The 16,051-nt window shown below is 41.5% G+C and overlaps 1 protein-coding gene across 1 annotated transcript in view; it reads right to left on the minus strand.

The window, feature by feature from the left end:
- The window catches only part of ITPR3 (inositol 1,4,5-trisphosphate receptor type 3), a 117,249-nt gene that overhangs the window by 4,698 nt on the left and 96,500 nt on the right, over window positions 1–16,051 (minus strand). Inside the window, exons 44-57 of the mRNA XM_074311250.1 lie at window positions 15,404–15,499; window positions 15,085–15,186; window positions 14,887–14,973; window positions 14,374–14,484; window positions 13,526–13,718; window positions 12,329–12,454; window positions 11,029–11,201; window positions 8,444–8,608; window positions 7,800–7,992; window positions 6,583–6,687; window positions 5,568–5,695; window positions 2,898–3,063; window positions 1,946–2,106; window positions 602–763 (exon numbers count right to left, since the gene is read on the minus strand). Of these exons, the coding sequence (XP_074167351.1) occupies window positions 602–763; window positions 1,946–2,106; window positions 2,898–3,063; window positions 5,568–5,695; window positions 6,583–6,687; window positions 7,800–7,992; window positions 8,444–8,608; window positions 11,029–11,201; window positions 12,329–12,454; window positions 13,526–13,718; window positions 14,374–14,484; window positions 14,887–14,973; window positions 15,085–15,186; window positions 15,404–15,499 (1,968 nt within the window). The remainder of the gene's footprint in view (window positions 1–601; window positions 764–1,945; window positions 2,107–2,897; window positions 3,064–5,567; window positions 5,696–6,582; window positions 6,688–7,799; window positions 7,993–8,443; window positions 8,609–11,028; window positions 11,202–12,328; window positions 12,455–13,525; window positions 13,719–14,373; window positions 14,485–14,886; window positions 14,974–15,084; window positions 15,187–15,403; window positions 15,500–16,051) is intronic.

Below are 16,051 nucleotides of genomic sequence, written 5' to 3' on the forward strand. Positions count from 1 at the left end.
CTACATTCAGTTATGAGACCCCATATAGGATCATAACCTACAGTTTAAAAGCTGGGGACTAAGCATTTACAGGAAGAATGCCTACATAACAATATTGTCCCCAGCTGACAGTTCTGCCAACGGCTAGACTTGATCAAATAAATACTATGTACTTTTTAAGTAAGGTGATAGGACAGTCATATATATTGGTTAATCAATAAACATTAGCTATAAATATAACTACTAAAAGTTAGGTACTGCATTAGAGTACTAAGGATACAAGAAAGGCAGATTACAATCCTTATTCTTAAGGAATCTAATAGGGGAGTAAGCATGTAAACTACTTACAAATAAGCTCTATCCAGGATGATTTGTAAATAATCAACAGAATTATAAATCTTAGAATTAAGGGGAATCGGTTCAGATGATAAGAAGATGGACAAGGAGTGTTATCTGCATGGATTGGGACTGAGGAGGCAAATAATTGAGCACTGGTGAAAACCTAAAGAGAGACTTGACTTGTGAGGCTGGTTCTGAATCTTCAGGGCCTGGACTGAGATTTCCCAATGTCTGGAAAGGGTGAAAAGAGGAGATAGAAACAAAAACAAGGGAAATTTCTTACCTGTTCTTTGAGTTCATTAAGCTGTGAGGTGAGATGAGACACCAATTTCATGGTGGAGTTGAGTTTGTCCTGAAGGCTCCGTATCTCATTCTGTTCTCCTTCACCTTCATTGCTGACCAGTGACATGGCTCGCATTCGAGGGAACCAATCCAGATTTTTGTTCTGAGATAGAGAATATGCAATATGAGGTCAATAAGATTTGGGATTGAGGGGAGGAGATGGGAGGGAAAACTAAGTTGAAAGGATCCTAAAAAAGAAAGTCACTGGCCAGGATGAATAGGCCTAATATTTGTTCCTATTAACCCAGGTCCTTCCTGGTATGGCTGGTTTTGTTATTAAGGGCCGAAGCACTGTGGTTATGGTAAAGCTTTTAAACTAATTTCTGAAGACTTTTGTTGACTGCACCACCTCTACCCTCACTAATTTTATGCAGCCTGCAGCCCAGCAAAAGTTGAAAGGAAAGGCTTCTTCAACAAAAATGTTGAATATCTTTCCCATGGGAACTGATGAATCACCTTTCAGATAAATGTAAAATTTCAATCTGTGCAGAATCCCTGTTTCTCCATTGCCAACTGCCAGCTGTTTTATACCTTTCCTGAGGATTAAGAATATAACATTCTGGTTCCTTATTCATTTATAAACTCAGGGGGCACCTGGGCTATCATAAGAAACTGTTCAAAATCTCTCTTTTGGAAGGTACACATGCACACGTGTGTGCACATAACACTCCTATCCTTCCTGATCAATGTGAAATCTCGCCTTTAAACCAGACATGGGATCTGAAATCCACCAGGTCAGCTCATTCCCAAGGATCCTGTGTGTTCTTCTTGCCATTTGAGCACTTTAACTTAGGATAATTGTTGAAACCTGATTCCAGAGTCCGAGCCTAGCTCCAGCAGCAGGAACCAAGAGTCAACAGTTGGTAGCATTTTCATCCATGAGGATTTCTCCAGATGCTACTCCAGCTCCCCTGCTAGCCCTCTGTACAGTGTCTGCAGATGTCAGAGCCCATTGCCCCTCCCTCATCCCTATTTACTAACATTCTGCAAGGGAAGTGAGGGATGATTTCCTTTGCAGCCTAGTACTTCAAATAGATATGAAGCCAGACCCCCAGACCTACCAGAGACCCTGTGGCAAAAATACCTGGGATTCCAAAGACATTTGACTGGGCTGGGGCTTTCATCCTGGCTCAGAAGTAGAGACAAAGCTCAGGAACAGATGTGTACACATAGCAGAAAAGACCAGGCAGATGGAGCATAGCAGTCAATGCTTTCCAAGGTCCCTGATTCCCCTCACTTGAAGTTGTCTCCTTACCCCCCACCCCAACCATGCCCTCCTCCACACCTTAATCATTTGAGCTACGTAGCTCTCAGGGCCAGTATAGTCTGTTTTGTTCTTCACTCGTACTAGCACAATGAAATATAAGTAATTCCACATGTTGTGTTCATACTTGATATGTTCTTCAAAAGACACAGTCTTGTTGTCAAATTTGTCCCTCTCCAGACCTGAAATTGGAAAGAGATGAGAGAAGGGAGGGAGATAAGGAGGGAGGAAAAAAGATACAATCATCCCCTTTACTCTTCTCCTCCCACAGGCTGCCATGGGGCATTTCAGAAAAGGCATGTGGGAAAGAAGGGGAATTTCTTGTGCTTTGATGAGGTGGTTAGTAATCATGCTGCAGCCATCTAAATAGTCTAAGGCAATAAAACCTATCTGAAGGACCTCCAAGAGATATTCAGGTCATGTCTATTGAAAGTCTGAGCTGCTTTGCTCAAAATTAAAGCAATCTAATCCTGCTCTAGGCTGTAGTCCCTTCTGAAACATACATCTGGAGAGTGAACCCTCTAAAGTAGAATGTAAAAGCTGAAGGAAACAGGAGTGAATTCATTGTAGTAGCCAGAAGAAGACAGTCATGTAGGAAAGAGCACTGACTTTGGAATAAGAGGACTTGGGTTCAAATTCTGAACTACCTATGTGATCTTAGACAAGTCATTTGATTCTTCTAGTCCTCAGTAAAAGGAGAAGGTTGGACTAGATGGCCTCTAAGGTCTTTTCCAGCTCGAAATCTCTGATTCTGAGATTTTAGTCTTTTGCACGTTTATAATGACCCCCTTCTCAAAGCAATTGTCAAATGTATTTTCCCTTAATTCCTAAATGGGCAAGCCAAAACACTAAAACTTGGATAGGATTCCTGCCCCACCCTTCCCCAAGATTCTAATATTCTAAGCCAGAATGATATAGTTCCTTCCATTCCAGCTGGCCCTGAGGCAATCCAGAAGAAAAAATGCCTTCTCACCACAGATGAAGCATGTAGTCTTCAGGATTTCCTCCTTCTTCTGCTTCTCACTCCTCAGGTCAGCAAAGGTATCAATGATTACCCCAAAGATGAGGTTCAGCACAATGATGATGACGATGAAAAAGAACAAGAGGTCATAGACCACTCGTGCAGGAAACAGGGACTCCTGCAGAGAAATGATGGTGGTGTGGGAGAGGAGAGACAAAGGTCAGAAGCCCCCATCACCAGGACCCTCAAATACCAGAAACTAAGGTGTTATGTGCTAAACTGATACAGTGGGACAAAGTGCCCAAACCCGGAAATCTAGAGAGCTCTGAATTCAAAATGGTGACAAATATCCAAGGAGCATAAGATTTGGGGGATTTGAAGATTGGGAAGGGGAGGGAGTTTTAAAGGATAAATTTCTGGATGGTAGCAGAATTTAAACAATAGTTTGAGACAAGGATCTCGAACTTGTTCTAGTCCTGGTTACACTTCTAACTTTCACTGCCACCCTAGGTAGTTTGTCAGCCAGTCAGTGTCTTAAACTCTTACTATGTCCTAAAAGGGAGTGATACACAGTAAAGGCAAAAACACTCCCAGCCCTCAGAGTTAACATTCAAATAGAAATGATAACACGTAAATAGCCATTTGTCTATATGATATATATACAATAATGGGAAGTAATCTCAGGGAGGAGGGACCAGCCAAAGAGAAAGCATTTGAGACATATATAGCCACCAAATAACAATCCTATGAATTATAATTACCCCTATTTTACAGATGAGGAAACTGGGTCTCAGAAAAGTTAAGTGATCTGCCTAACACCACACAGCTAGTAGTTGTCTGAGGCCGAATTCAAAATCAGTTTTGTTTTACAGCGTTATGGACCTGTTACCAGGAGATGAGGGTGTTTAGTACAAGGAATAGCATGAATAGTGTTGATGCAACATATGTGGAAGGAAGTGAAGATTAAGAAACTTGGAAAGGTAAGAGAGTCAGATCGTATTGGGCTTTAAAAAACATAAGATTTTATATTTGATCTTGGAAATAATAGGGAGCCACTAAAATAGGGAATGAGTATGTTGTATGTGTGTGTGTGGGGGGGGTTACATGGTCAGATCAGTACTTTAGGAAGATCTTTCTGGCAATTCAATAGAGCTTAAATTGGGGGAAACCTGGAAGTAGGAAGACCAGTCAGAAGGTTATTACAGTAGTCTGGGCAAACGGTAATAAGGGTTTGCACCAGGATGTTAGCTAGCAAAATAAAGCCCAATAGGTCCAGAGTCCAAAAGCAATTAAAATTCAGGCTTGAGCTCTAAAGACCTGCTGCTCTAGCTATTAGAAGCCAGCCAGGTTGCAATTCATGTTGTTGGGATTCCACCAACTGTGATAAATGCTGAGGGACATATCCCTGGGATGATAATGGTCAAGCTGCCATTAATTTCTCTTCATTAATATAAAGGAGTAGGTTTTGGATAATTTAAAGCAGCAGGTTATCCAAAATATTATTCCCATTTTGGTATGAGGTGATTTTTCTACTTACACATAAAGCTGGTTATTTATAATATCTCTGAATTCATTACACATCAGACTACATAATGAAGATCTGACTCAATTTTTCTACATCTTGCCTGTTCCAATGTTCCATATCTGATAGGGAGAGTTTCACTTTTGAGACAAATCTAAGCAAAGTCATCTGGCCTCCTTCTTACAGAAAGACCCCTATTTCATACCCACTCCAAGTATTATTGAATTTGGCTTATTAAAAGCTTTCCTTTCCAGCCCTTGCAGGACAAAGGTAGAGAGAAGTTGTAAAAATGCCAATGAGATGTTCCCTTGGGGACATTAGATGAATTCAACAGGGAAGTCAATAGACAAAAAGAAAAAAAGAAAAATGGCCCCAAAACACCAAAGGATTCATTGCAATACTTCTCATGGTAGCAAAGAACTAGAAACAAACTGGATACCCAGAATCTGATGAATATTAAACAAATTGTGTTCCATGAAAGGAATGGAGTTATTTACTGGGCTGAAAGAAAGGATGAATATGATGCATACAAAGGAGCAAGGAAACTGATGCAAAGTAAATTAAACAGGACAGGAAAACATTCACACAAGGACTACTCCATCATAAATGGAAAGAGTAATAAAATAAATGAAACTGAATGTTATGAACTTATAATGGCTAAGCTTGGTCCCAAAATAAAGAGATGAGAAAGCACTCCCCCTGGTTCTTTGCAGAAATGAGGGATCATGGGTGGTCCCTCACATGGGTGTGCAATAATGCAAGTGATCTCAGAATTTTTTTTATGTTGATTTGTGGAAATGTTTTCTTCTCTCTTTCCTTTTTCCTTTCTTCTATTTTTTTTTTTTTTTATGTTTGATCCTTTGTTCTTTCTTCCTTCTCTTTTAAAAATTCAAGGGATGGCTCTCTGGAAGGGGGTGAGCAAAGTAATACACTGGGAAACATAAGATTATGTAACAACAAAAAGTATCAATAAAAATTATTTTTTAAAAAGAAAGCAAGATTCACTCCATTAGACGTAAGATTGGAGGACTAATGGGAAACTTTCCTATAGGCGTAGAATCCTCTTTTAAGGGATAGTAATCCAGAGAGCAATTGGACCAGAAGACAGTGTGATTGCCCTCGTGAAGGCTGGTGGGAGAGGAGGAAGGAAAATGACTCACATCTTTGGATGGCTTTCGAAGAATGTCACCTACACCCCCACCATTTCGAAGTCCGTGGTTCATGACGGTAACTATACACATCAGCAATGTGTCACAGGCGCGCTCCGTACTATCTTCATCATCATACTCTGTAATCACAATTGAATTATATACCCAGGAGCCCAGCAGCCCATAAAAGGAGATAGCAGACTCAATGATCCCTCAGGTAGATTCCTATATTCTTGGTTCTGAGTCAATTTGGGGGGGGGGTGCAGGGAGAAGCTGAAAATCGCTCACACATGTATATAACACTTAAGGTTTATAAAGTGATATGTATGTGCATATGTGTATATATATGTGTGTGTATGTAATGTATACATGTATGTATATATGTATATATTCTCCGAAACCTCACAAAAAACCCTATGAATTATGATTATTCCAACTTTACAGATGAAGAATCTGAGACTCAAGTTAAGTGATTTGCCCAGAGTCACACAGCTAGTGGTATCTGAAATAAAATTCTTTTTTTTTTTCCCCCCTGAGGCTGGTGTTAAGTGACTTGCCCAGGGTCACACAGCTAGGAAGTGTTAAGTGTCTGGGACCAGATTTGAACTCGGCTCCTCCTGAATCCATGGCTGGTGCTCTATGCACTGCGCCCCCTAGCTGCCCCCTGAAATCAAACTCTAACTCAATTTAGCTCCAGTGCTGGGAATGGAGTCAGAAAGACTTGAGTTCACTTGCTAGTTATGTGACTCTGGCCTTATCTTAGCATCTGCCTTATTTTCTTCTTATATAAAATGAAAATAACAACATCTATTTCCCAAGGTGGCTATAAGAACACAATAAAATAATATTTGTAAAGACTTAGCACAGAGTGCCTGGCACAATGCAGTCACTTAATAAATGCTTATTCCCTTTTCTTCTCCCATCTACTATCCCAATGTTCCCAAGCACCAACCCCCAACCCATGCCCAAACTCCATACCATCTTGCCCCAATTAAATTTGGTCTCCCCAAAGTCACACTCCCTTTACCTTCCTGAATTTCAGACACTGTGATGCCAGAGGAACAGCTGATCTTGTCTCCACTGCATGTATCCATAAAGGCTGTAGGACTGTGAGGCATTCCCAGGGGGCTGGCTGGAGAAGAGAGACATGATGGTGGTTCACATATGCAGCATCCCCTGTGCCTGCTGATCCTGACATTCTAAAAGTCCCTTCTGGCCCTCCTAGGGGGATATTCCCTGTTGTTACTGGACTTCTGAGACCTTGATGGAAAGTGGGGGTTGGGGGGGTAGGAAAAGTTTCAAAAAGAGAGAATACGAATACTCCTCTGCTGGTCCATCATAGGTATTAATGAGCAGGGACAGGATACTTCTGACCTCTTTCTATCCTTTCCTAAACAGAAAGGGGACTGAGGTAAGAGTCAGAGATCTCAGATAGCCTTTCAGATGTCAGAGAACCAAGAACCACAAGAAAGTTGCCTCTGTTTAAATAAAGATCATGGAAATCTGAGAACTCCCATTCCATTCCAGCCTTCAACAGCTGCCTGGAGCAAGGGTATCTTTTTCCCATGGGACCAATAGGTGGAGAAATAGACCCAGAGAACGTCAGTGATTTGACCAAGATTAGACAGTGAATAAAAGCCAGACACAGGACCATCAGTCTCTAATGCAGTAGTCCTTAGTCTTTTTTTCTGTTATGAACTCCTTTGGCTATCTGATATAACCTATGGACTCGTTTTCAGAATAATGCTCAAAAAACAAAAACATAAGATTTTATAATCTTATAAAATGGGTTAAGAAACCTATTCTGTTGAAAGATGATTTTCAAAATAGTCTTTGAAAAAAAAAGTTCATAGAGTCCAAATTAAGAACACTTGCTTTAGTCCTATACACTTTTCTACATTTGGATTTGCAACCATGAGCAGTATACTTAGGATGGAATGACTAGGGCTTTACCCCAAGTCAAGGAATTACAGAGTATTGACAACTCAGTCCCAAAGGGACTTTCCCCCCTACTTTCCCTGCCTCCGTGGTAGCAAAAGCATGTCTTCATCATACCAGGAGAACTTCCTCCTCCCATTCACTGGCAGAGAAATGCCAGTTATATGTCCATGAACATATTTTGTAAAGTTTAAATTATATAAATGTTAGCTATCACCCCACTAAAAATGGACTGGTTTATAAGAAAGAGAGGGGACAATTAGGGGTAGTACAGCTAAAGGAAATGGGATGGGAACAGGAAGAGACCTTTGGACTTGTTATCAGGTAGCCGGTCCACCTCTAGGATGAAATCATCCTTGAGGAATAAGAAGCCAACAATGGAAAAGAGGTAGACAAGGATGAGGGCGAGCAGGGCAGTGAGCAAGATGGAGCGCCCATTTCGGGTCACACTCTTGATCACGTTGAACAAGGTCTCCTCACGATAGATCAGGTCAAAGAGCTGGAAGAGGGAGAAGCATCAGACTGGAAGAACTGTTTCAATCTGGCAAAACAAACACATTCTTCCCATATAGGACTAACCCTCTGGAATAAGTGGAGTTGCTTTAATAAGACATTGCATTTGATTAAAGCAAGGTTCATTTAACCTAATGGGCAGCAAAGCCTGGATTAGCTGGTCCTAGTCCAAGGAAAATCTTTTTTTCTTTGTTAGTCATTTTTCAGGAATACTGGAACACGAGAAATAATCAGATATTCTGAGCTTTGTTAATTGTGACCTTGAGAAATCCAGTCCTAAGTCCCCAGAATAGAAAAGTGATGGCTATCTAATAGGACTCCAACAGACTTCTCAATTTGCAATTCTACCCTTTCTCAAAACTCCCTACCCAGAACTCATCTTTGCACTGTCCCCTCTCCCCCTACTGCCCCATCCACCATCATTTCAGAAGACATACTAAGATGCTGTAGAAGAGCTCATGGACAAAGATGCCTAGAATGCTGGTGAGGATGTAGCCAACGTGGTAAAGGAACTCCATATCCATCACCATGGCTTTGTAGCCTCTGATAAAGGTTCCTCGGTTGCCCACAAAGCTCACCACAAACACAATCTTGTTGGTTAGCTGGGAAAAAAAAACAAAAACAAAAGAAAGACAAAAGAAAGATGAGAATAATGGATAAGACATCAAGAGAAGCATAGCAAGGGAAAGGACAGAAAAGGATAATGGGTGTTGAAAATATAACCCCAAAGAGGTCAAAGAGAGAAAGAGCCCCCAACATACAGCAAAATATTTATAGCAGGATTTATTGTGTGGGGGGAAATGGAAAATAAAGTTAGATATGCAAAAACTATGGAAAGCCTAAACAAGTGTTGGCTCATGAATATAATGGAACATTCCTGTGCCATAAAAAATGATGGAGAGGAGGAATACAGAAATATGGAAATATTTATATAAACTGATGCAAAATTGAAGTAAGCAAAACCAGGAAAAAAATACACACAATGACTATAGCAATGTAAACAAAAAGAACAAAAAAACTGAACCTTATGTAATTATAATGGCCAAACTTGGCCCCAAAATAAGAAGTGAAAAGTGTATTCTCCATCCCTTCTTTGTTGACTATTGATAAAAAACATTGTTACAAACACCTGAAATTCTGTTACTATATTAGCTAATGAACTGCTCTCTCTGTGTTTTATTCCATTCTATTATTTTATGCAGAGGGACTGATATTTAGGTAGATGAGGGATATATTTGGAAATGAAGATAATATAAAAGCTATCAATTTTTTTAAAGAAGGCAGTGGGATGGGTGAAAGAAGTACTTTCTGTCTGATCCATTCCTGGGATTTTTTTTAACCACTAAACCTGGGTTTGCTCTCTCTCAGTACCCCATTTCCCCAAGTTAGAGGGTTGGGCCTAAATGACCCAGTATTGGCATAGTCACAGCTGAGTCATGAAGAATTTGAAGGGACCAGGCAGGGATTTCTCTCATCAACCTTCTCCAAAAAGGTTTCTACTTTGGACTCCTGAGTGGATGAGAATGGGCAAGTCAGGACATGGAGTCATTAGTAATGACCACAAGCACTGAAGTACATCATTGCCTCCTCATGAGTGTCAAAGCTGAAAAATTACTAACTAACTAATTTTTTTCCTCTATGGAAATAAATCAGACTGTTGACAAGCAAGTACAGTATAGGGAACAGAAAAAGGAGAATGTTAACATTCCCAAACCATGATATACTAGGATTGAAAGGAACTTCAGGGGCCATCAGGTCTGGACTCCATCATATTACAGATGAAAAAAAGTAAGATTTCTGAAAAAAAGAAATGACTCGTCCAAGATTTTATAAGCAGAAAATGGCAAAACCTCAAATCAAACTCAGGCCTCCTTATTCCACATTCAGTAGTTTTGCTACTATATGTAAGCTAAGCTTTGAAGTCCTTGAGAAATGGAATTTGTCCAAGAAGTCTTCTCTATCAATGTATCATTATTAGAGAAACACATCAAAATATATCAATAAAAATCTCCAAAGGGAAAAAAAAAGGGAGTAAGCTGACTGCAGGTCAAACAGCTTAGAAAGCAAGGAAAATAATATCACACACACACACACACACACACACACACACACACACACCCTGCTGCTTTCCTTTAGATTTATGACTTGGGAGGCAGCTACGTGCTTAGTGGACTGAGTGCTAGACTTGGAGTAAGAAAAGTATTGTCTATGGGATATTGTGCAAGTCATTTATCAGTCAGTAAGTCAATAGACATTTTTTATGGCTATTATGTGCCATTGTATTATGTGATGAGAGTAAAAAAGAAAAGTAAAAGATACCCCTGCTCTCAAGGAGCTCACAGCCTAATGGTGGGAAAAACATGCCAACAACTACTTACAAATAAAACAGATATCGGATAAACTGGAGATAATCAACAAAGAGAAGAAGTAGGAATTAAGGGGAAAGGCTTCCTATAGAAGGTAGAATTGTAGCTGGAATTTGAAAGCTTAATTTTATTCTGCCTTGGTTTCCTCATCAGTAAATGAGGATAATAATAGCACCTGCCTCACAGGTGAGAATCCAATTAAATGAGTGTATATACACACATACATATATATACTTATATATTTTATAAGTATACCTATATATTTATATGTAATACATATATAATTATCTGTAATATATGCTTAATATCATATATAAAATACATGTGTATAAGTAGTGGTTATATATTATACAGAAACATATTTTATATAATTATATACAATATATATTATATATCCTATATGTATATATAGTGATTTGCAAACTTAAAAGACTTTATGGAAATGTCCTTTTATAGGGTGTCTAAGTGCATTTTTAAGCTTAAATAGTTTACAACTTCACTGACTTTGGGAATATCCTGTATAAATAATAACATTAATAGTAGTAGTGTTGCTAATACTCGGGAACATTATGCCCTCACTCTCCTGCACCCTCCCTGCTCCCCACTGCCTCTCAGGAGGCTGTGGGAAGCATCTGGTACTGCCTCCTAGGACTCACATTGAGAGCCCCCAAGATGTTGAGGGTAGGCCCGATGCCCAGGTAATAGATGGAGCGCAGGATGAGAGCCACGATGAGGGGCCGGATGCTGTAGCGCCTGGTGAACAGAGCTACGATGGAGAAGCAGACCAGAATCCAGAAGAGCAAGGAGATGAGTGGAGAGCCCAATACACCTAGAAGGACGAGAAAAGGAGAAGGTGAACAGGATCCCTCCCAAAACTTTGCTGCCCAAAAACCTTGTCCTGTTTAGAAGGCAGCAGCAGACCCTAGAGTACCTTGAACCAGACTGGGAGTCACAGAATCACAATCTCAGAGGTAGAAGAGACTTTAGAGGCTATCTAGCCTGAATACAAATCCCTTTGACAACATTCCTGACAATGGGGCCTCTACCCTCTACTGGAGCCTTCCCAGGAAGCTCCAGTAACAGACCTATGCTTTTTTTTTTTTTTTTAATTTATTTTTTTTAATTATAGCTTTTTATTTTCAAAATATATACATGTATAATTTTCGACATTTACCCCTACAAAACCCTGTGTTCTAATTTTTCCCTTTCCTTCCCTCACCTCCTCCCCCAATTGGCAAGTGATCCGATATATGCTGAACATGTGCAATTCCTCTACATATATTTCCACAAATATCATACTGCTCCAGAAAAATCAGATCAAAAAGGGAAAAAATGAGAAAGAAAACAAAATGTAATCAAACAACAACAAAATGAGTGAAAATACTATGTTGTGGTCCACATTCAATTCCCATTGTCCTCTCTTTGGACGCAGATGGCTTTCTTCATGACGAGAGCCAGCAGACCTATGTCTACTTCTGTTTACTCTGAGCAAGTAAAATACCAATTTCTCCACTTGCAAAATCAAAACACTTCTCCCTTTCTCTCACTGCCTCCTACTTCTCCACTGTTCACATGCTACTATCAAGTCCTTAAGGACAGAATATTGTCTCTTACTCTGTATTGTGACTTGTAATCAGAGAGATCTGGCTTGAAATCTCCCTCAAATACTTAACATTTCATCTTTCTATGCCTCAGCTTCCTTGTCTGTAAAATGAGTCTGTAAAATGTCTGTCTTAATCTATAATCCTATGGCTGTACTTTCCAGGACTCTGGAAGACTCTGTTCAAAGCCTATGCTCCACACTAGGGGTGACTGGTTCCAGAGGGTCCAAGATAAACATTATGATTGATGCTATTCCCCTCACTCTCTCTGAGAGGGCAGGAAGATAGCAATACCTTCCCCTTCAGAGGCCCAAGAAGGCCCAGGCCTCGGTCTCCCTCCCAGTGCTGTCCTTACCTGTGGAGGCACCTTCCACATACGGGTAGAAGAAGGCTATAATGATGTTGATGAAGACAGCAAGATTGAAGGATATGGTGCCCCATAGAGTCATTCGTCGAGAAAACCAATAGATCAGAGGCATGCCTGGAAGGGATAGATGAGAAGACACAGAGAAGCCTTAAGGATCAGAACTTGAGTAGAGAAGGAAATCACTCCTGGCTCACTGCCTTATCATGGTGGAGGGGCTCGCTTGGCTCAATGAACCATGAGCTATGTCATTCAGGGCTATCCAAGATAGATGGTCGCAGTGGCGAGTTCTGACAAAAGATGATTGATCCACTGGAGAAGGAAATGGCAAACCCCAGCAGTGTCTTTGCCCAAGAAAACCTCCTAGACAGAAGTGCTATGGTCCACAAGATCAGGCAGGGTCAGACATGACTGAACAGAGAAGGGAAGCAGAGAAGCCAGCTTGAACAAGCAAGCAAGGTGGAATAATAACTTAGGCCCCATTAATAGCTGAAGGGACATTAGTTTTAACTCCTTTGGAGGAAGTCACGATGTAGCTCAAGCCATCCTTGCCTGTCTCAAGACTTCTGCACAAATAGTATGGATTTATGCTAGGGTGATTGTACATAGTCAACAAAGCATAAAAATTTTGTTTTCTAGGAGAAAAAATGAGAGCAACTGAGCAGTGCAATAGATAGAGCACTGGCCCTGAAGTCAAGAGAATCTGAGTTCTAATCTTTCTACAATTAGTAGCTATGTGACCCTAGGCAAGTCACTTAATCCCAATTGCCTTAAAAATAATAAGAGGCAATTACATTGCCAGTCTCAGACTGTAAAGTAGGTGAGGTGTGTGTGATCTCCCATTTAATATACTCCTTCCGCCCACCGCTAGTCTAAGAATTCCCATAATTTCCTACCCCCCCTCTCTATAAAAAACCCTTTTTTGAGTTTTAATTCACACTGTGGTATAAATGGCTGATAGCAGTCTGAGAATACTCTTACATAGGCTCTGCCCTTTCAAAGAGTTCCAAAGGAAGAAAGAATTCTAAAGGTGAACTTTCCAGCCATGACCAATAGGTAGTGGAGGATTTTTCTTTTTTTCTTTCTTTCTTTTTAAATTATCAAGAACATCATTGAAATCTTCAACTACTCTAGCTCTTTGTAAGGCAAGCCCTGACTCCCTCCCACCCATTTGCTCCTAGCTCTCACTTCGAAGTTTTTTCTGCCACTCCATCTCATTGTGCAAGAAAGAAGACTGGTCAAAGAAGTCGCTGACTTTGCTGCCCTGCTCATCCTGCTCTGTGGTGGTGAAGAGCCGGTGCTTGGTCTCTTCCGTCAGAAATTCACAGATGCTGGGCACCGGAAACACAATTTGCTCCATGCTCCTATCCTGGCGAACAATCTGCGTAGAAACACAGGACCATGTTGGAGGGAGGGAGGGAGGGAGGGAGAAAGGCCATGGGAGGGAGGGTGGGAAAAATGAAGCAAAGACAATACTCCAGAGGAGACACACACACACACACACACACACACACACACACACACACACACACACACACTCACACACAGCTGCTGAATAACAAACACCCTGGCTCAGAGACATGCTTGTCAGATGCTGACTCATACACCTGTGCTCCTACACACATGCTAAATCAGAGTGACACACATGATGAGTCACAAAATCTCCCATGCACATGCAGTACCCCTCACACCCTTTCACTTCCATATCACTCCCAAGAAGCCAGATCTGATGACTGCTGCCCCATACCAAGGCCACTGACCAGAGGGTGATCACTTTGGGGTAGGCAGTGAGGTCCGGGGAAAGCCCTGGCTCTGGAGTCAGGGAATCTGGGTTCAAATCCCACCTCTGATGCTTAATACTTGCGTGAGCAAGTCACTGAAATTCCTTGGGACCTCAGTTTCCTCATCTGTAAAATGAGGCAGGTAGGCTAGATGGCCTCTGAAATCTCTTCCAGCTCTATTTCTGTCATCTTTCCAACTCTGTGATTCCCCTCCCCATCCCAAGCCCTTCTTCTTTCCCAAGGAAGATCTCTCACCTCAATCTGGGATGTGTGGTTCTCATAGTAGGCCAAAGGGTCCTCTTCCTCCGCATGCATGGGTGCTGATGACTTCAGCATTTGGGACAACTGCTTGTTATTGAGGCTGAGCTGTGGGGTGATTGCCAAGGGGTCAGGCATAGAGAAAGGATTCCTTATTCATCCAGACTACAACCCACTTCGGATCCTGAGCCAAGCTTGGCTGCATCACCATCCTAATCCTAATGCCTCAAGCCTAGGCTCCAGCCACTTCTTAGAACTTAACTTAGTATAGAGTCTCCAAAAAAGGAAAGGAGAGAGAAAAGTTTATTTTGAAGGGATGGAAGAGAAAGGAGAGGGAGCTAAGGGAAAGAGAAGGAGATGGAGAGGGAGAGTGGGAGGGAGGAAAAGGAGGGGGGATGGAAAAAAAGAGGAGGATAAAAAAAGGAGGAAGAGGAGAAGAAGGAAAAAAAGGAGAAAAGGAGGAGGACGAAGAGAAGGATAATCCTCCTTCTGGTGGGACTGCGATCCTACCATGGAAGAGATGCTTTCTTCCTCCTCCTCCTGGATACGTTTCACTGGCTTCAACAGGTGCTGTAGTTGCTTGTTGTGTCTAGAGAGCTAAGAGCACAGAGGGTCTGAGAGTCACAATCAGAGTCAGGATCATCCAATATCATGATCTTCAGCCTGTTTCTTTCCCCTGGAGTCAACAGGGACAACTGGCAACAGTACCTGCAAGGCCAGGATATAGATGTTGTGGCCAACCTCTCGGGGAGAGACCTCGGAATTCTCATGCTCTTCCTCCTGCAGGTAGGCTTTCTTGATGACATCCACCTAGGAAGTCAGCACCTACTCTTAGCCATCTGTTATCCACATTCTCCAAGTACTTCCCCTTCCCTCCATCATCCCCACATCCTCAGTCCCCAGTCTATCCCAGGGGAAGGGATGGAAAAGACTTGAACCACTGACTTCCACCAGAGTAGCTCCATTAGCTCCTAGCCACTGGGGCCTCCCCACTCCCCTGCACCTACTACTTGGCCGTCTGCCTCACCAGCTCTTGGGGCCGCAGACTGATGAGAATCCTCTCTGCATTTTCACTGTCATGTCTGCTCTCCATCAGGGCCAGAAGAAGCTTGGAGGCATTGTCCTGTGAGGCAGTCAGAAGGTTGAAGAAGCTGCCAGCCACAGTTTCCCAGGACTCAAAGCTGCCTACCTGCCTCTGTCTCAGGAAGTAATTGCCCCACACTCATACAAATCCCAGGAGTGGATAAAAGGAGCTGACACTATAGTTGAGGAAATTACAATGACTTCTTAGACTAGATAAGGAGGGGCTTCCTGAGCTCTTTAACTTCCCTTTTCAGTGCCCTGCCATTCTTGTGGCATAATACTCGATTTCAGAGATGGGAAAACCTGCATTCAGATGCCAGTTGTGATACATATTTTCAGGTCTGGCTAATGTGGGAGTTTTGCTTGATTGTGTACTAATAACAAAGATTCTCTTTTTCTTTTTTCATTGATAACAGCAGGATGGAGAGAGAAAATAAATGTTTGTTCACTGAAAATACTTTTTTTTAATTATAGCTTTTTATTTATAGTTATATGCACGGGCAATTTTTCAGCATTGACAATTGCAAAACCTTTTGCTCCAACTTTTCCCTTCCTTCCCCCCACCCTGAAAATACTTTTTAATAAAAAATAT

This window comes from Sminthopsis crassicaudata, chromosome 4 (genome assembly GCF_048593235.1).
Source record: "Sminthopsis crassicaudata isolate SCR6 chromosome 4, ASM4859323v1, whole genome shotgun sequence".
Classification (NCBI taxonomy): Eukaryota; Metazoa; Chordata; class Mammalia; order Dasyuromorphia; family Dasyuridae; genus Sminthopsis; species Sminthopsis crassicaudata.